Source organism: Lepidochelys olivacea (genome assembly GCF_965140295.1).
Source record: "Lepidochelys olivacea isolate rLepOli2 genome assembly, chromosome: 3".
In the NCBI taxonomy this organism is placed as follows: domain Eukaryota; kingdom Metazoa; phylum Chordata; order Testudines; family Cheloniidae; genus Lepidochelys; species Lepidochelys olivacea.
The window spans coordinates 56,417,440-56,437,830 of NC_140413.1; the positions used below are offsets into that span (position 1 = coordinate 56,417,440).

General features: G+C 44.2%; 1 protein-coding gene across 5 annotated transcripts in view; it reads left to right on the forward strand.

Moving 5' to 3' along the window:
• Positions 1-20,391, forward strand: part of FAM135A (family with sequence similarity 135 member A) — a 140,304-nt gene that overhangs the window by 91,320 nt on the left and 28,593 nt on the right. For all 5 annotated transcript variants that reach the window (XR_014711101.1, XM_084624751.1, XM_084624753.1 and 2 more), the window contains 4 exons: positions 9,445-9,518; positions 9,784-9,938; positions 10,194-12,525; positions 16,458-16,618. Coding sequence is in view for 4 of the 5 variants with exons in the window: in XM_084624751.1 (XP_084480877.1) it covers positions 9,445-9,518; positions 9,784-9,938; positions 10,194-12,525; positions 16,458-16,618 (2,722 nt within the window). In the remaining variant the exon portion in view is untranslated. The remainder of the gene's footprint in view (positions 1-9,444; positions 9,519-9,783; positions 9,939-10,193; positions 12,526-16,457; positions 16,619-20,391) is intronic.

The window sequence follows — 20,391 nt, forward strand, 5'->3', positions numbered from 1 at the left end:
AACCTGTATTATGCTGATTGATTTTCCTTGTACTGGATTTTGTGTGCTGTTTATCGAAGACATCTGGGTCTGTTTTTTATGCTCATTGTATGTCTTGGTATTGCAATATAAATATTTCTGAAGCAATTATGCCGAATTTTTGTTATTGGAGACATTCAGCACATAAATCAATTATATTATTTTTTAAAATTCTTGCAGATTACCTTTAATAAGACATCATCCCTCTGAGTTAAAAATTGCAACAGATTTTGATTGCTACATTACAAAAAAAACTACAGTCTTGTTGAGTGAGAGTTTGTATGTACACAATTACAATGTACAGCTAATGAGGTTTTTAATTAGGTAGGTTATGTGAAAAAAGATTTTAAAATTAGAGCAGTGGTTCCCAAACTTTAACAGCCCGCAAACCCCTTTCACTAAATTCTGAAATCTCGTGAACCCCCTCTTAAAAATGAATATTTCCAGGGATTTAAGTTTAAATTTCCTCCACACTCGGCGGGGCTCTTGCTGCTGGACCCCGTTGACCGCTCCGGTGACCGCCGGGGCTCAGGCTGCCAACCCCAATTGCCCGGCCCCCTCTCTCCCTGGGGCTCAGGCTGCCAGCCCTGCACGGAGCACTGGGGTTCTGGCTGCGGCTCCCCCGCTCATGGGGGCAGGGCTCGGGCTGCCAGCCCCAACTGCCCGGCCCAGCTCTTCCTGGGGCTCGGGCTTCCGGCCCCATGTGGAGCTCTGGGGTTCGGGTGGCCGGCTCCCCCGCTGACAGGGGTAGGACTCGGGCTGCCAGCCCCAACTGCCCTGCCCCTCTCTCCCTGGGGCTCAGGCTGCCAGCCCCACATGGAGCACTGGGGTTCGGGCAGCCGGCTCCCCTGCTGACGGGGGCAGGGCTCGGCTGCCAGCCCCAACTGCGCGGCCCCGCTCTCCCTGGGGCTCGGGCTGTCTGCCCTGGAATCGGGTCCTACCTTCTGCCTCTAGTGCCCAGGGTCCTCTGGCCGCCATTAGTGAAATTTTTCTGGCGAACCCCCTGTAACGTTCTGCGAACCCCAGTTTGGGAACCAATGAATTAGAGAGAATTATTTTTTATAATATAAATCAATCAGTCTAGTATATAAACATTTTGTAATGATAAACTTTTGTTCGATAGTGACATCTTCTGGTAGGCCTGAACACATTATCCTGAAACTATTTCTGATATCCCAACTAAAAATTTAAGAAAACTAAAAATCTCACATTGACTGCCTGCGCATCTCTGGGCAACAATGTGTTCTCCACAGTAATGTGATTTTTTTTTTTAAAAAAAAAGATCCCTCCTCTTCGTTTGTTTATTTCTTATTGGAAAACACAATTGTGTGGGACTTCATGATAGATGATTTATAATAGGGTACAAAACCTTTCACAGCTAAGTCTGTTATGAAGTCATCCCGAGTTGGTAATGATAGAAAGTCATTGCCATCTGCTGGTTGACAGGTGTCATATATGAAATTAGTTGGTAATCTGTCCATTTCCTCATGGATATTTGGCACTAGTTGATGCCCTTGTTATTGTAATCTCTACATAAAAGTCAAGCGTCAATGAGACATGGAGACTGAACTACCATAGAATCATAGAATATCAGGGTTGGAAGGGACCCCAGAAGGTCATCTAGTCCAACCCCCTGCTCAAAGCAGGACCAATTCCCAGTTAAATCATCCCAGCCAGGGCTTTGTCAAGCCTGACCTTAAAAACCTCTAAGGAAGGAGATTCTACCACCTCCCTAGGTAACGCATTCCAGTGTTTCACCACCCTCTTAGTGAAAAAGTTTTTCCTAATATCCAATCTAAACCTCCCCCACTGCAACTTGAGACCATTACTCCTCGTTCTGTCATCTGCTACCATTGAGAACAGTCTAGAGCCATCCTCTTTGGAACCCCCTTTCAGGTAGTTGAAAGCAGCTATCAAATCCCCCCTCATTCTTCTCTTCTGCAGGCTAAACAATCCCAGCTCCCTCAGCCTCTCCTCATAACTCATGTGTTCCAGTCCCCTAATCATTTTTGTTGGCCTTCGCTGGACTCTCTCCAATTTATCCACATCCTTCTTGAAGTGTGGGGCCCAAAACTGGACACAGTACTCCAGATGAGGCCTCACCAATGTCGAATAGAGGGGAACGATCACGTCCCTCGATCTGCTCGCTATGCCCCTACTTATACATCCCAAAATGCCATTGGCCTTCTTGGCAACAAGGGCACACTGCTGACTCATATCCAGCTTCTCGTCCGCTGTCACCCCTAGGTCCTTTTCCGCAGAACTGCTGCCTAGCCATTCGGTCCCTAGTCTGTAGCTGTGCATTGGGTTCTTCCGTCCTAAGTGCAGGACCCTGCACTTATCCTTATTGAACCTCATCAGATTCCTTTTGGCCCAATCCTCCAATTGGTCTAGGTCCTTCTGTATCCTATCCCTCCCCTCCAGCGTATCTACCACTCCTCCCAGTTTAGTATCATCCGCAAATTTGCTGAGAGTGCAATCCACACCATCCTCCAGATCATTTATGAAGATATTGAATAAAACCGGCCCCAGGACCGACCCTTGGGGCACTCCACTTGATACCAGCTGCCAACTAGACATGGAGCCATTGATCACTACCCGTTGAGCCCGACAATCTAGCCAGCTTTCTACCCACCTTATAGTGCATTCATCCAGCCCATACTTCCTTAACTTGCTGACAAGAATACTATGGGAGACAGTGTCAAAAGCTTTGCTAAAGTCAAGAAACAATACATCCACTGCTTTCCCTTCATCCACAGAACCAGTAATCTCATCATAAAAGGCAATTAGATTAGTCAGGCATGACCTTCCTTTGGTGAATCCATGCTGGCTGTTCCTGATCACTTTCCTCTCATGCAAGTGCTTCAGGATTGATTCTTTGAGGACCTGCTCCATGATTTTTCCAGGGACTGAGGTGAGGCTGACTGGCCTGTAGTTCCCAGGATCTTCCTTCTTCCCTTTTTTAAAGATTGGCACTACATCCCTAGTACTGATTCCTTTAAGTCAAGTTTGCGGCAGTTTGGTCAAGCTTGCCAATGACATATACAGAGAACTGTCTAGAGCTGTTAATCCAGCTCCTTTCATAAGTGTTAAAATTCACTTAATAAACAGTTGTGTATAATGCATTGTTCTTGTAGTTCTGTCGGTCCAAAGATATTCGAGAGACAAGGTGGATGAGGTAATATTTTTATTGGACCAACTTCTGCTGGTGAAAGAGACAAGCTTTTAAGCTTATACAGAGCTCTTCTTTGGGTCTGGGAAATGTATTTTGAGTGTCACAGCTAAATACAGGGTGGAGTAGGTTGTTTGGCATAAGTAGTTAATGCATATTGGTCAGCCTCAGTAGTTAACAGATATTGTAAGAGACCATTCAAGGTGAAGTGGCCAGTTAACTTGTCTCTAGTCCAGGGGTCAGCAGCCTTTCAGAAGTGGTGTGCCGAGTCTTCATTTATTCACTTTTAATTTAAGGTTCCGCATGCCAGTAATACATTTTAACGTTCTTTAGAAGGTCTCTCTGTATAAGTCTGTATATTATATAACTAAACTATTGTCGTATGTAAAGTAAACAAGGTTTTCAAAATGTTTAAGAAACTTCATTTAAAATTAAATTAAAATGCTGATCTTATGCCGCCGGCCCGCTCAGCCTGCTGCCAGCCTGGGGTTCTGTTCACCTAGGCCGGCAGCAGGCTGAGCGGGGCCTGTGGCTGGGACCCCAGCTGGCAAGGGGCTGGCAGCCAGAACCCCAGACCAGCAGCGGGCTGAGCGGGGCCGGTGGCCAGGACCCCAGACCGGCACTGGGCTGAGCGGCTCAGCCCGCTGCCGGGCTGGGGTTCCGTCCGCCAGCTTCTGCCAGCCAGGGTCCCGGCTGCCAGCCCTGCTCAGCCCACTGCCTGTCTGGGATCCCAGCCCTGCCCACATAGAGTGGGTACCTACCTTCTCCCTGGTTCTAACCAATTCTCTTCCTCTCTCTCTCTGCACTGAGCTGAGGGTGGGAGTGCACTGAGCACAGGGCTGGGGGTGAAGGAGCAGGCTGGGGGTTGGGGTGTAGGGGATGGCCAGGAGCTAGAATGAGGGAGGGGGCTCAGGGTTGGGGCAAGAGGTTTGGGCATGGAGTGCTTACCAGGGCAGCTCCCATTTGGTGCGAGGGGTGCAAGTGGGAATGTGGTGGGGGGGGGGGTGCAGGAGCTCCCGTTGGGTGCTCAGGGTGGGGGTGGGAATGTACGGGGTGAAAGAGTCAGGGCATGGAGTGGGGAGGGGGGGCGGGAATCAGGGCTGGGGTTGTGGGGGGGTGCAGGGGTCAGGGCAGGAGGCTGGGGTGTATGAGGGGTGCAGGGGTCAGGGCAGAGGGCTGTGGGTGTGCGAGGGGGATGTAGGGGTCAGGGCAGAGGGCTGGGGGGGTGAGGGGGAGCAGGGGTCAAGGCAGGGGGCTGGGGTGTGTGGGGGGTTGCAGGGATCAGGGCTGGGGGGGTAGGGGGGATGATGGCTGGGGTGTGGGGGGGTGCAGGGGTCAGGGCAAGGGGCTGGGGGAGTGTGGGGGTGAGGGCTGGGGGTGTGGGCTAGGGTCCTGGAGGTGCTCCCAGCACACTGCCCAGAGTGGCTTCTGCACGGCCCGTCCCCACCTCTTCTCCGCCTCCTCCCCGGAGCAGAGAGCGTGCTGCGGCTCGCTTCTCCCCCTCCCTCTCTCACAAGAGCCATCAGCTGATCGGCGGCAAGAAGGGAGACGAGGAGGGGCAGGAACCCAGCACGCCAGCGGAAGAGGTGGGGGAGGGGGAACTTGCCTGCCCTGCAGCAGCAGCCGGCAGGACCAAGCTTCTTCACCCTGCCCCCGCAGGTGGGGGGCCGGAGAAGAGCGGGCCGGAGTGGGCAGGATTTTTAATGGCACACTGCTGCCTGCCGGGGTCCTGGCCACAGACCCACTGCCGGCCTGGGTTCGGCAGCACGATGAGTGGGACCAGCAGCTGGGACCCGGTAGGCAGCAGTGTGCCATTAAAAAACGGTTTGTGTGCTGTCTTTGGCACGTGTGCCATAAGTTGCCGACCCCTGCTCTAGTCATAGGGAGAAAAAAGATGGGGGGGGGTATTCAGTCCATGATTTTTTGTGACTAGCAAAGTTATGAATTTAAGTTCCCAGGTGTTGTGCAGGTTTCCTTTTGAGGATGAGGACTGTGAGGTCAGATAGGCTTTGTGAAAAGTGTTGCCCCCAGGTGATTTGGTGTTTTTTGTCTTCTATCATTTTTCTGTGTGAGTGCATTCAAGAGTATATTGATTGTCTCGTTTCACCCACATAGTTGTTATTCGAACATTTAGTGCGCGGTTGTGTACATGTTGTGGTAGGCATTTGTAGGACCCATAAAAATATCATTGATGTAACTCAGACATATAATTACATCAATGATAAATCCCTATACACCACCATCCATCAAAATGGTGGCATCGCTGTCTGCCTCAAATATCTTCAAGGCAATGGACAACACTCAGCCACCTCAAACACATCCCCAGACTCATCCATTTCATTCTTGCCCACAACTATTTTATATTCAACAACAAACCCTTTGTCCGAACCATGGGAAAAACCAAGGGAACTAGGTTGGCTCCTCAATATGCCAATCTCTTCCAATCTATGGGTGACCCTTAGGAAGAATTTCTGGACAAATTCACCATGAAACCAATTATATACCTGAGGATACATCAATGATATTTTCATCCTCTGAGCAGACCTAAACTCCCACATAGGTTTCCATCACAACTTCAGCAACTACCACCCATCCATTAAACTCTCTCTAGACCACTCCCACACTAACGTCAACTTCCAGGACACCACAATCAGCTTCAGTGATGGAACCCTACAAACAACTATATACGAGAAACCCATGAGTCACCATACTTACATTCACAGATCCAGTAACCACCGCCAACATGCCAAGAAATCTGGTATCTACAGTCAGGCACTCAGGTACAACAGAATATGCTCCAAGGAGAAAGTCAGGGATATAAACCTTGACTCACTTAAAACCGCCTTCACAAGATAGGGACACTCCATCAGAGGAGTGGATCACATCATGGAATGGGTCACCCAAATACCCCGAGAGAACCTGCTACAATACAGATATAAAACCCTCTCTGACTGCATACCCCTAGTTGTCACCTACCACTCCACACTGGAACCCATATGGAGTATCATTAAACAGTTACAGTTGATGGGGACTACATCCTGAAGAAAATCTTTCCTGAACCCCCTGTTCTGGCCTTCAAACAACCCCCAACCTCTCTAAACTCATCATCAGAAGGAAGCTGCACAAAATAGGACACAGAAACTCAAAACAGCACCAGATCCTGCCAGAACAGGAGATGCATAACCTGCAGCCATGTCCCCCCACTGCTATAATAATCAATACCCCCACAACACATTTTTCAAGGTCCATAGGTCCTACATATGCCTATCACAACTTGTGGTGTACCTCATCCAGTGCACTAAATGCCCCAATAACAACTATTTGGGTGACACGAGACAATCACTGTCCTCTCAAATGAATTTACACAGAAAAATGATGAAAGACAAAACCACCAAATCACCTGTGGGTAAACACTTTTCACAAAGCAATCACTCTATATGTCAGCTGTCAGTCCTCATCCTCAAGGGAAATTCGCACAACACCTGGAAGCTTAAATTCATAACTTTTGCTGGGCACTAAAAATCATGGAACAAATAGAGATACTGGATTTATGTCTTATTACAAAAATCTATAACCCAGTAAAAGCCCCCCCACACACACACACACCACCACCTGGGGTTCTGTTCACCTAGGCCGGCAGCAGTAAAAGCCCCCCCATACACACCATTTCTAATCACTGGTTTAGGACAAAAATCAATTGTACTTCAATTTTGGATAATTTGAGTAATATCGCTTTTGTTAATATGATGCACTGGGTTCCTTTCCTAAATTACAGTGCAGGGACTGTTTTACCGTATTCTTTGAATGTGGGTGCCACCATAATCCTAACAATAATAAACCTACCACTTACAGGTGGGTCTGAATTGGCTTGTTCTCCCTTACAGGAGCCTGTCACAGGTAGGGCACATCCTATGACAAAGAGGAAGAGTTAATTTCTGTGTAAAGAACTTTTCCCATGGTGCTTGATTGGAATGTCTCATTGAAGTTTTTGTTTTGTTTTGTTTATGCTTTTCCCATTTGAACACCCATCCAAGCTCTTTCTCAGACTTCCGAGGAAGGGATATTAACATGACCATTTCTCCATATTTCCCAGGCCATGCTAACTTTTCCTCCTAAGGGTTGTGTCTGGGTTAGACAATGCCTTAACCATTTTTCCAGAACAAAGGGATGCAATCTTTTGTAGGAATGAATTCGAAAGTGTGGTTTGTCTGATGATAAAAACAAAGACCATCTAGCCAAGATTGCTTTTATGCTTCCAGAGCAGCAAATTTAAGATCTAAGGAGACATTATAACTGAAAGTCTACTTCTACACACAAGGACATTTGTGTATCATTTAAATATGATTCCCTGTGACAGGAAAAATAGATGAGCTTTTTCTGCTGGTAAAAGCTATAACAAAAGCTATAAGTTAAGTTTGCAATGCAGCTATTTTCATTTCCCCATAACTTTTTGGAAAAACTTTTTTCTGTGGTTGAACCTTTTCGTGCTTGATGATAGCCTAAAGATGAATTTTGTGGTACTGTGGGTTTTTTTTCTTTTTCTGAATTATGCAGCTGGGAAGAAATATTTTTCCATTAAAATAAACTTTAATGACAGAAATTTTAAATCAGATTTTGACATATGGCTGGGAAATAGTTCTCTCTGAAAAATATTTACTGTGAACACTTGCTGCCTGGGAAAATAACACTTAAATGGGCTTTTACCCATAAACCAAAAAGTCATTTTGTCTTTTCATTTTAAGTATTGCCTGTGTGTCTACATGAATTGCATAGTGCTATAATCCTATGCTGTAGAACTCAGTAATGCTTGACTAGATTTTCCTTGTATAGTATGTAGCTGTGATTGTTGGTGTATGTGTGTAGCTGAAATGGTGGCACCCAGGGGAATCAATTGGGGATTGACTGAGTACATACTGAGTCAGCTTCTGCCCTGAAGAGTGTATAATCTAAGAAGAGACCATGAGTGTATCAAGTACTCAGAGGGGACGGGCAAGAGAAAGTAGCAAGAAAACATTGTTAAACAGACTATCTACAAGTACAGTTAGATGGCCGAGTGATTTCAAACATTTCTTACAATTATTATATCAGATAGTAAATAAAACAGATGTTTATGCTGAAGATAGTAGCATGCAGGGTTGCTCGAAACTCTGCTGTTCTACACCACAACATCTTTCTCTGCATCTCCTTTAAAACCAACCAAACTAGGTAAAATCTATTGTAATGCAGCATTAAAATGGCATGTTTGAACACAGCGGTGAGGCGATGCAAAAGTAGAAGTTCTCATAACAATGTTAATTTACCCATGTTACGTTTATATAAGACTTGAGGTTACTGGTTAGGCTACTGTATGCATATCTTAATATATGATATGTGCAGTTGGGGAGATCTGATGTTCCTGACTATTGTGTACTCACGTGTGGAATATTAACATTGCACTACTGTATTTTTTTACATATAATAGATTACTGTATATTCCACAGTTTCAGTTTCTCCATTTTAAAATTAATCGGATATATTTCATTCTTCTGTTTTGACAACAGGTAAATATAAGCTCCTTTGTGCTGCAAAAAAACCTAAATATTGTATTTGCTTTATTTTATTCATGTATTTTGACAACTAAATCTTAATGGGTAATCATTGCTGGCACAGTACTTTTGGCATTATAAACTGCAGGAGCAATGGTAAAGGCAATGTAAAATGTAAAATCTGTACATTGTAATTGGATGGATGGACTATATTTTGTTCACTTTGAAATCTGGAACAGAAAAAGGTCAAATTACACACCCTTGTATAATTCTGGCCTGCCTCATTCTCATGAACTGAAGAATATTTGATGAGTTTCCACTCTTGAGGATAACCATTATACATTTTTGAACTTGCTCATAGATATTAACTAAACTTCCTTTTATTCAAATTTATCTTAATTTTTTTTGTTCTTGTCTCTGTTATGTGTCCAGATAGGCAACTGGAGCATGTTACATTTGCCCTATTTGGTCAAGACCATGCTGCCCTTTCAAAACTAATATCTGCCCTAATCCTACATCTGTTAGTACTGCTGAAAAAAAAAAAAAGAGACATCAACTGACACTCTTGTTCATGAAATTTGATGACTGAGCATTTCATGAAAATGTTACTATTTATTCATGCGCGACACTGACATTGTGACATAGCAATGTTGTTGGGTTTTTTTTAATTGCTTTTTCTATGTAAAAAGAATTCTTATTTTGCTAGTTATAATTGTTGGAATCTTTCAGGTACGAAGGTTTTCCGAAGCATTCTTTTGTCTTGAGCATCCAAGGCAAGCTGCTCTTGCATATCAAGAACTACAGTGAGTAACTTGAAATAGAATATATTGAGGCTTTTCTTATTACTTTTCCAAATCGTGTTGCTAAATGCACGGAAACAGTTTGTAGTGCACAGCATATGTCACAAGTGTGCGTCAGATTACAAAAATGCCTTGTACATACTTGTGTAACTAATTTAATAGGAACTTAGATTTAGCGCATTCTGTTTAAGTATTAACAGTAACAATTTACTTTGTAGGATTACCATCCTCTGTTATAATTCTCTTAATACAAGGTAATATTTTTCAGTGCTCAGAGTCATCTACAGATGTGTTCAGCTATCAAAAACACCTCCTTCTGCAGTTCTCTTCCACCTCTTCCTATTGAATGCAGTGAACTAGATGGAGATCTGAACTCATTACCTATAATCTTTGAAGATCGGTATTTAGATTCCATTACCGAAGGTAAATACAAGCTTGTGTGTTTTTCCTCTGAAGAATGAGTTACGCTATAGAAAAATTAGGTACACTTTTCTGTATATTTTCTAGCTATAGAGAAATGTTCCTTCGAAATGTTTATCTAGTTTATATTTTGAATAGCTGTAGAGTTTTTTTTTAATTTCGTAATGAAAGTTGTATAGCTTTAGTAATTTGCATAATCTTGTTATAAACTGTACTTTCCTTTTCTCACTTTTTTTTTTTTTTTTTTTGTGGTAAAAGATTTGGCTGTACCCTGGGTAGCAGTTGAAAATCTTCAGAGGTCAGAGTCCAATAAGCTGGATAAATTTGAGGCCGAAGAAGGTTTTGTAGCTGGTTTTTCTAGCCCAGAGTTGAAAATCAGACCTGCAGGTGCCTCCAACATTTGGCATTCAGAAAGTGAAAAGCAGCTAACAAAGTCTTTGAAAGGGAAAAATGAAGATGTAAATAAATCCAAAGTTAAGGTTACTAAACTAATGAAAACAATGAAAACTGAAAACACAAAAAAAATAGTAAAACAGAATTCAAAGGACTCTGTGGTCTTGGTAGGCTACAAATGTTTGAAAAACACAGCACCAGAGGATGTCTCTAAATGCTATGAAGGCAGGCCTTCATCTCATCAGAAAGGACTGGATCCTGCAATAGATGGCTTTGCTTGTGACACAAGGACCTGCACAAGGCAAATAAGTCAAAAAGAACTTAGATGTTTGCCATCTAGAACTGAACAAAAATCTGCCCAAACTGACCATGTTCTGCAAAGCCAGTGTAGCCCTGTGATCTCTCATTGTGCAAATTCTGCCATTTTTGGCAGACTTAATACCTCCCAGGCAGGTACTGGAGTTACACAGGTGGATAGCATCTTGACACCTAGAAGCACAGTTGAAGGTTGTCCTGGCTGTCAGCCAACTATATCAGGAGTGAGGACAATTGAGGTCAAACCAAATAACAAGAATCCTTATGAAGGGGAGAAAGTGACTGTTCGTACTGGGTTGTGGGCAGAATTTTTGCAAGATGGAGAGAATTTACAGGTGCCCAACTTTCAGACCGCAGAATCTGGAAGTAAAACTAACTCGGGGGAAGAGGTATTGGTGCTTGAAAAGGACGATGTCCAAGAAATGAACTTTCAACATACTGGAGATGCCTTGACAAGAATAAAAAGCAATCATTCTGCTCTTTCTACAAAAGAGACTCATGTTGCCATAAGTGGAGACACGGTTAAGTTACCAGATGTTAGTGTCATTTATGCCTCATCTAGGTTTTCAGATTCAGGTGTAGAAAGTGAACCAAGCTCTTTTGCAACACACTCCAACCCTGATGTGTTTTTTGAAACCATTCAAGGGCAAAGTGCTTACAACAGTGAAAGACTGTTTCCTCAGCTTTTACTAAAACCAGATTACATAAAAAATGCAATAGAAAGCTATTGTACTGAGAGTACTAGTGCATTGAGTGAAATACAGTCATCCCTGACATCCATAAACTCTCTACCGTCAGATGATGATGAGCTTTCACCTGATGAAAATTCAAAGATATCACTTGTACCTGAATGCCAACTAAGTGACAGCAAAACTATATTAGATCTGGGAACAATTGATTTGCCAAAATGTGATGACAGTAAAAAATCAAATATCATTTTACAGCAACAGTGTGTTGTATTTTCAGGGCATTCACACATTGAAACTGTCTCTCTGCATTCCTCACTTTCAGACAGAAAAGATTCTTTACAGTTAGTTGCTTCAGATGAAGATATATCTACTGAGATGAAAAATTACAGCTCATGTGCAAACTTTGACACAGTTTTTAAGGACTCTCAAAGCCTTGATAGGCATCAGAACACTACAGAAGGAGAAACTGAATTACATTCCGAAGTTATTTATCTGGGAGAACCATGTGTTGTTTCAGGTTCAGTATCTAGTAATGCTAAGTGTAATGTAGAGAAAACAAATGAGGGAAAACATAATGAACCTTTAGAATTAAGGCAAACAACTGAGGAATTGCCAACAGTTGACAGTGAGACTCACCCAGATGCAAATAATCTCTCATCAACCAGCAGTATCGATATTGTGAAACAAGGTCTTGTAGAAAACTACTTTGGCTCTAGAAGCAGTACAGATATTTCTGATATTTGCCCTACTGACAACAACAATCCTGATAGTCCTCAAAAGGAAAAATCTGAAAAACAAACTGTTGGCTCTTCGCAACGGGAGGAGGAGGAGGAGGAGGAGGAGCAGGATCAAGAAATGGTTGAAAATGGGTATTATGAGGAAACGGATTATAGTAATATTTTAGATGGAGATACAAATGCTGACTTTGAGCAGAATCATGGTCTAATGGAAGAAAAAGCTTTGAGATCTGAAAGGATTGACAGCGAGCATCTAAGAGATGGAATGAATATGGCTCCTATCTGTACTCCTGGTTGTTTGTCTTTTCCCTCTGTGCTGAGAGACTCTCCTTGCAGTGTTATATGTTCTTCAAAAAGCAAATCTGATGCAATAACAAAACAGCCAGGCAGCACATCCTGCAGCTCAGCTTCACCTATTTCGTGGTATGAAAGCTCCCCCAAACCTCAAATGCTAGCGTAAGTGATCATTTTAAAACAAAGTCTCTTTAAATTTTGAAAAACTTAAAATATGGTATTCAGAGGGGAAAGAAACATGGTCTTTGATCAAGATATCTTCCAGGTTGATGAATTATGGATTTATTTTCTCCTGCACACACAGCTAACTTTTCAGGTTTTAGAGGGTTGTTAGAAAGCGTATGTTGACACAGAATTCCAGTTATCACATCTACTTATCTCACCTTGTTTGGCAAGTTTAAAGCAAAATTGAAACTTTAAGATTTATATATGTTGAATACATTTACATTAAAACACATTTTAAAATGAGGAATTACAGAATAGAAATATTTCAAGATCTCAGAGAAAAGAAATATGGTGTTTTATAAAATGAAAACTTAACATAATAGGTAAAGAAAAAGGCCCCGTCATGATTTACAAAATTGTTTAAGACAACAAAACTAAAAGCTGCCCAGCATAAGTGATCAGGCAAAGTGAGGTGTAACATTCAACTCAATGGCAATTTTTTGTCATCTGTTTGTCTGTAACACAATAACTTTGGAACACTACATCCCACCAATTCCAAAATTACAGGGAATGTTTCAGGCATCCAGGGGCACAAACCTATTAATTTTTGCAGCAAATTGGAATACAGGAGAAGGCTGAGTCAGGGGAAAATCAGGGTCCCCCCACTGCTCCAGTGCTGCAGGCAAAGGAAATTCTCTGTTCCTGCCCCCTTACTGCCTACATATCAGAGGCAGCAGCTTAATTTGCCATGTGGAGACATTGTGCATAGCCCAGACTGTAACAGAAATAAGAGAGCTTTACAGGGACAGTTTGTAGGGGGGACGTGGGGACGGGGTGAGGGAGAAGTGGGGATCCAGTGAGAGAAGCATGAGGGACCAGAAGATAGGAAATGGTGGGAGGAAAAACAGGAACCTGGGGAGGTCTGGGTCGCGGTGGTAGAATCGGGGGTGGAGAGAAATGTGGGGGACAGGTGGATGGAGGGACCTGGAGGCAAAGGGGGGAAACCGAGACCTAGAATATGGGTGAGTAGATGAGGGACAAAGCAGGACCTTTAAAGGGATTGGTTGGGGACGAGGGAGTGGTGGTGGTGTGAGAAGCAGGGACCCGGGGGGGGGGGGGGTTGGGTGGGCGTGGAAGCAGAGACACAGGGTTGGGGAGTAGAGTTGGGAAAAGGAAAACAGGAACTGGGGAGGAGAGATGGTAAGGGAGGGAGGAGAAGCCCTGGGAAGGAGGAGCAGACACTGTAGTGGTGGTGGTGGGAGTTGGAGATGGGATGGAGAGGAACACAGAGACCTGGGGGGAGGAGGGGGCAGCGGGGGGGAATAGCCAGTTATATGTGGAGGAGACATGGGGGGGGCACACAGAGGGAGGCATGAGGGAGGGGGTGATGGGACTAGCAGAGAGACCCTGAAATGAATGGGCATGGGAAGGTGGCCTAAAAGGTGCTTGTGGGGCCCGGGGAGGAACAGAGGGATGTAAGAAGCCCCTGGTGGGCGCAATGTGCTCAGCCTACAGAAGCTACAATGTGTGCAACCCGCTACTGGTAAAGAATGGGAGCATTAAAAAACTCTCCATTTACATTTATTAGAGCTATAGATGTATAGTAATTCATAAAGTCTGCATCTATACTAAGGACTATATGTACAGTAATCAAATATAAATAAGCATGGACAAGGGCACTTAGAATAGGGTTGTTTTTTATGGTGAAGTGATTTTAGCATCCCCTGCTTTCCTGACTCTCACTTGTGAGACCTCACATAATGATCTTTTTCTCTACTAACGAGGATGGTACATGGTTCCTTTTGGAGCACATCAGTGGCAATTCTTCAGTTTGTTACAAGTGGCTGCTGGTAGGCAATTCCAAGCATTGTCTCCATCCTCATCTGACGTAGAGATTGAGGCCTGGATGCAAAAAAGGAGTTAGGCCTCCTACCATTCTTTATCCCTCTGGTACCTGCACCTAAGTACCAGTTTTAGGCTCCACTAGGATTCACAAAATTCCCACTCAGCTGCCACCTAACCCTGTAGGTGCCTAAATAACTCAGCACCCACATTTTTACAGTAAAAGTTTCCGAGATAACTGTGTTTCTGCTTCTGAGTAGGTGCCCTGCTACCTCCCTCAATGCACCTGGATATCTATTTCTTGCCTAAGACCCAGAGCGATTCACAAACCATGGGAGGATGATTAACATTTGGCCTCCGAAGTTGAGTGTGGGGCCCAATCCAGTAGGTGTGCTCAGACGCTGCCTGCCAGATTGGGCCCCCCAGATGAGTTCACACAAAACAGCAAAGATCGGGGGAGGACGAGGATTTCTCTTGTAACTTCTAGCAAAGTGGTTAGGATACTTCCCCAGGAGGTTGGGAGGCCGCCCAGTTCAAACTCCAGTTTGATCGTAGGTCTCCCACATCTTGGATGAGTGCTCTAACCTCCAGGCTATAGAGTCATTCTCATGCTTGTATGCTCTCACTCTTGCCCTTTCTCTCTCAAAGATAATGGACTGAATAGAGACACTGGATTTATGGTTTATTACAACAATCTACAATCCATTAAAACTCTTCCCCGAGCTTACCCTTTCCATGCATGACTGGGGAGGTGTAACTGGCCACTTCACCTTGTATGGTCCCTTGAAATATGCTTTCACCTTGTATTTAGCTGTGACACTCTGAGTATGTTTTCCAGACCTGAAGAACTCCGTGTCAGCTTGAAAGCTTGTCTCTCTCACCGACAGAGGTTGATCCAATAAAAGATATTCCCTCACCCACCTTGTCTCTCTCTCACATGTGCACAAGAATGAGAATGACTCTAGTCTGGTGGTTAGAACAGTCATTCAGGAAACAGTCTCTCTGCTCAAATGACTGTCATGCACTATTTATCTACAGTGCAGTACTTCAACAAGAGAGATGAAGTGAGCCTCCCATCAGAATATCCCACAGCCCAATAGTTGAGCACTCACCTAAAAGGTGGCAGATTCTATTCAAATTCCTTTTACCCCTCAGGTGGAAGGGGGAATTGAACCAAATGTCTCCCATGTCCCTGGTGAGTACCCTAACAGCTGGTAAATGGTGGGAAATGTTGAAGGAGGGTCTCCTTCCCAGGACCCCATCCTCTTCTTGCTAAAACAACATAGATGCCTAACTCCAAAGATAGTTGCCAGCTGTGAATTGCTAGCAGAGATAGGTATCTCCCTGCAGTCTAGACTTAGGCTATATCTACACTACAGTACTTACAGTGGTGCACTGTAGTGCTTGTGGTGGAGATGCTCTTAGTCAACAGGAGAGATCTCTCCCATTGGCTTAATAACACTTGCCTCTGCGAAAGGAGGTGGCTATGTTGCTGTGATGCTCAGCATTGCAATGACTAATTCCTTTTGTGCAACCAGGCCTGAGTGCCTGCCTAATCCAAAGTCCAGTAAAGTTAATGGGAGTCTGTACTTACTTTGACTTCCAGTGGGCTTCAGATCAGGCTTTAAGAAAGAATTAAACCCAGTTGTATTCACATTAATATTTCATTTAGATGAATGCTGTTTATTGCACTTGACAGGAATAACTCTAGAATCTTGTGTACCTTTATGATATGCCTCAAAGCCGACCAATTTGCACAGGTGTTTGGAGGATGGAGAGCTTGTGTTTGTGGCTGGGGACTTTATTTGGGGAGAATAGGATTTCATGAGATCTGAGGTGGAAAATTTGGATTTTGGGGACTGACTACTTTTGTTGTTTTGGCACTATTATCTTGGATTGCACTTTTTTAATAATTTGTCATGGGTGCCTAAGTCTGGAATAAATGGTTTTTATGCTTTATATGAACTAAATAAATGAAATATTTAAGTAAAAAGCAGTGGAAAATTATGTTCTTGCAGACCCTACATTTATTGGATTTTAATAAGGTATATAACAGAATTATTATAGTAAGCACTGTTTTGTTCCAGTTTTCTCCAGGCTAAAGAGGAATTAAAGCAACTTAAACTCCCTGGATTTATGTATAGTGATGTTCTCAGACTGGCTTCGTCCGCACCTTATTTCAGCACAGAAGAGGATGAAGGTTCAGAAGATGGAATACATCTCATAGTCTGTGTTCATGGCCTAGATGGTATGCTGTGGTGCTTGTTACTGAATAACAGATCAATTGATCAAGATCAAGTTTTGGTTTTGTTGTTTTGAGCTCTGAGTTAAACCATGTTGAAACAAATATTCATTAAAATGAATTAAGAATGTGATGTTCTTCAAGCAGTGTCCCTATGAGTGCTCCAGTTCAGGTGTGCATGCACCTCTTGAACCCTTGATTGGAGATTTTTCCATTAGCAGTGCCTGTTTGGCCTGTGCCTGCACCCTGTGCCTTCTTGTCCCAGACACTGGGGCTGTATAGTAATGCGTAGGCGAACCACCCTTAGTTCCTTCTGTACCGCGTTGGTCTGAGATGGAGCTTTAGCATGTCCACTTTGAGAGTGCTTCAGCTATTTCGTATTCTAGTTTAGACTATAGTTGTTCGTTAGTATAAGTTAAAGTTAGTTAGCATTAAATAGTAAGAGGATTGTTTTCCTCCTCTTTTTCCCTTTTCGGAGCCTTGTCTTCCTGGCAGGGCATGTCATTAATGGAGTCTGTGTCCAGATTGAGGTGGCACACTTTAGGAAAGATGTGGACAAATTGGAGAGAGTCCAGGGGACATCTAAAAAAAATGGTAAAAGGTTTAGAAAATCTGACCTATGGGGAAAGATTAAGAAACTAGGCATGTTTAGTCTTGAGAAAAGACTGAAGGGGCATTTTCAAATGTGTTAAGGGATGTTATAAAGAGGATGTGATCCATTGTTCTTTATGCCCACTGAAGGTAGGAAAAGAAGTAATCTGCAGCAAGTGAGCTTTGGGTTAGTTACTAGGAGAAAGTTTCCAACTATAAGGATAGTTAAGTACTGGAATAGACTACTAAGAGAAGTTTTTTGGAATCCCCATTATTGGAGGTTTTTAAGAATAGACTAGACAGATACCTGTCAGGGATGCTCTAGGTATACTTGCTCATGCCTTAATGCAGGAGGAAGTACTCTGAAGACCTCTCGAGATCCTTCCAGCCCAACATTTCTATAATTCTTCTTCAAGTGATTGTACTTATGCATTTTGTTCTTGGTGTCTATGTGCCCACGAACAGCTGTCAAAACTTTTTCCCTCAGTGGTACTTGTTGGGCAGCTCAAGCACCATCTGCTGTTGTATGCCATTGCGTATAGGTATAAAGGGCAGAGCTGCCCCCGGCCTCCCTCAGTTCCTTCTTACTGCCCATGATGGTCATTGGAACCCCTGTTCATTGCAGAACAATTGTGTCTCTTCTCTGTATATATGGTATAGTTGTAGTTTAGTACTTGTTATAGTTAGTAAGTGTTAGTTGTTTTGTTTTAAAAAACAAAATTTTATGTGTGTATATGTATTCTGCTGCCGGCACTGAGGCATGCCCCGGTTGCTGGGCTTCAGGCCATGAGCTTCCTGCTCAAAACCTATGCTGGTAAACGACCCACATTGTAGTTGAGTGTGAGGGAGGAGCAAATACACTGGTGCCAGATTAGCTAGGAATTCAAGCCTAGGACAACAAAGAATAAGGAGGCTAGGCTGAAGTTGCTGCTAATGGAGGTGGTGCTCAGACCATCCTGGGAGCTATCCTGGTCAAACCTGCTGTCAAGTGCTTAGCTTCAGTTAGAAGTGCGCCTCCACAACTGTCGGAGTCCTGGGACTCTTTCACCTGTGCCTCGGAAGAAGTATAAATCTTCCAAAGAGTATCTGACCAGGGGAAGATCTCTACCCTCCAAGCATGGAAAGAGGGGTGAGAGGTAGTCGAGTAGAGTGCAACTGAAATCTAAGCACGCCTCCTCCAAATCAGTGTCTAATTCAGCACAATTGGCTATGTGCTGGAGAAGATACTGTTGAGTCCAGTGCCAAAAGCATCAACTTCAGCGGCATCGCAGCAGACAGATATGGTCTCAGTGCCAACTACCCCAGAGTCCTTTGCAGCATCAAGGAATTTACTCTACCTCTGAGTACTGGTGTCACTGGTGGTTCAGGAGTCACATCCCTCTGGACTACTGAAACAGCTGACACCAACGCCAGCGATACAGCATGCAATACTACACCAGCTGCTTATTTCCCAGATAGTCAGATCATCAGTACTGTCCTAAGGGGAAGCCAGCAATGGTTGCGACTCTCTGCCCATCGCCAAGTTCTCTGCTCCAGTCCCCGGCACTGGCTTGAGGAACCCCTCCATGATTGGAGGAAGGGGAATTTCTCTTCATCTGACTCAGAAGTGGCATCTTATATCTCTCAGCCTCAGAGCAGGATCTACCGGTCCCCACCTAGATTCTCCTTCTCCACATTCCTTCGTGACCCCACAGTGGGAGCTACTGGGAACATGGCCAGGAGGTCACTGGAGTTTGGCCCCTTATCAATGGCCATTTTAGAACCCGTGGGGGTTCCCCCAACTTCTACGTCCTCTTCTTGTCAAGCCTACTCTGTGCCCTAATCCAGGTGGGTTAGTCCTTTCACCAAGCTGCTCCATCTCAAGTGTTCGGGCCCAGTACTGACTGTCAAGAAGAGGCGCTTAGGAAGAAGAGGAGCAGCCTGTGGAAGTTCAGCTACTTCCAGTCTTGGCTTCATGCTCACCCTCTCTGGAGAAGTTTCTTTCCTTGGAGGCAATTTCACACCTTCCTGATGATTACAAGACCTACCAGGAATTGTTAAAGAGTGTGGCTTTAGACTTGGGCATTCAGATCAAGGAGGTCAGGGAGTCCTTTCATCACCTGACTGACATTTTATCAATGACAGGTCCACCTAGTGTGCAACTGCCAATCAACGAGGTGATATTAGAGCCTATGAAGACACTATGGCAGACCCCATCTTCATTGTCTTGCACCTCAAAGCATGCAGAGCAAAAGTACTATGTGTTCTCTATGCACTATGAGAGTGCGCATCAGGCTTCCCCCCACCCCCAATCAAACGAGGCAAATAAACTGAACTTGTTTGGCATGAAGTTTTATTTTGAGTGGGGAATTGTAGCTTTGAATTGCCAGCCAACAGGCTCTGCTGGGGCATTATGATTTTAATTTATGGGGCTCCATGGAGAACAGGGGTAGACTAGTAATGAGAACTTTGGTGCAGGCAGACCTGAAAGTGGCAGACTCAACGGCTAGGACCATGGCTTCTGGGGATGCTATTCAGAGAGCCTCATGGTTACAGTTTTTTGGTCTCCCCTGTGAAACGCAGAATACTATTTAGAACGTGTCTCTTGAGGGTCCTTCTTTGTTCTCAGATCAGACAGACAGGAAGCTCCATGGGCTTAAGGACTGAAGGGACACTTTTAAGTCCATGGGTTTGTACATGCTTTCCCCAATCAGAAAGCACTATCATTCTCAGTAGACGCACCATTTTCCCACTCCACATCCTCATCTTGTCCTTTCAGAGAAGTCCAGAGGTTATAGGTGCAGGCCTCACCCTCCTGCTGCTTCAGCTCCAGCTCTGGGCCTTTCTAGATATCTGGTAAGTGCCAGCAGCAAGTGTGATGGGCCAGTTGGGGAGCCCATATTTCCAGACCCTGCCCCTGTTACATTTGCAAACAGTCCCACTTCCACAGTGCTTGGTCCTGAATTACTTTGGACCAGTGGGTCTTTGAGCACTGTGGAAGTGGGATATACCGTTCAATTTATGTCTATCCCTCCCTTCCCCTCCTCAGGGACCACTCTCACAGGGAGCTCCTCCTTCAGGAGGTACAATCTCTCCTTCAGTTGGGGGCCATAGAGGAGGTTCCATGCTGCCACAGAGGGATGGAGTTTTATTCCCCGTTTCCTGATCCTGAAAGCAATGGGGGATTCAGATCAATTTTAGACCTGCGT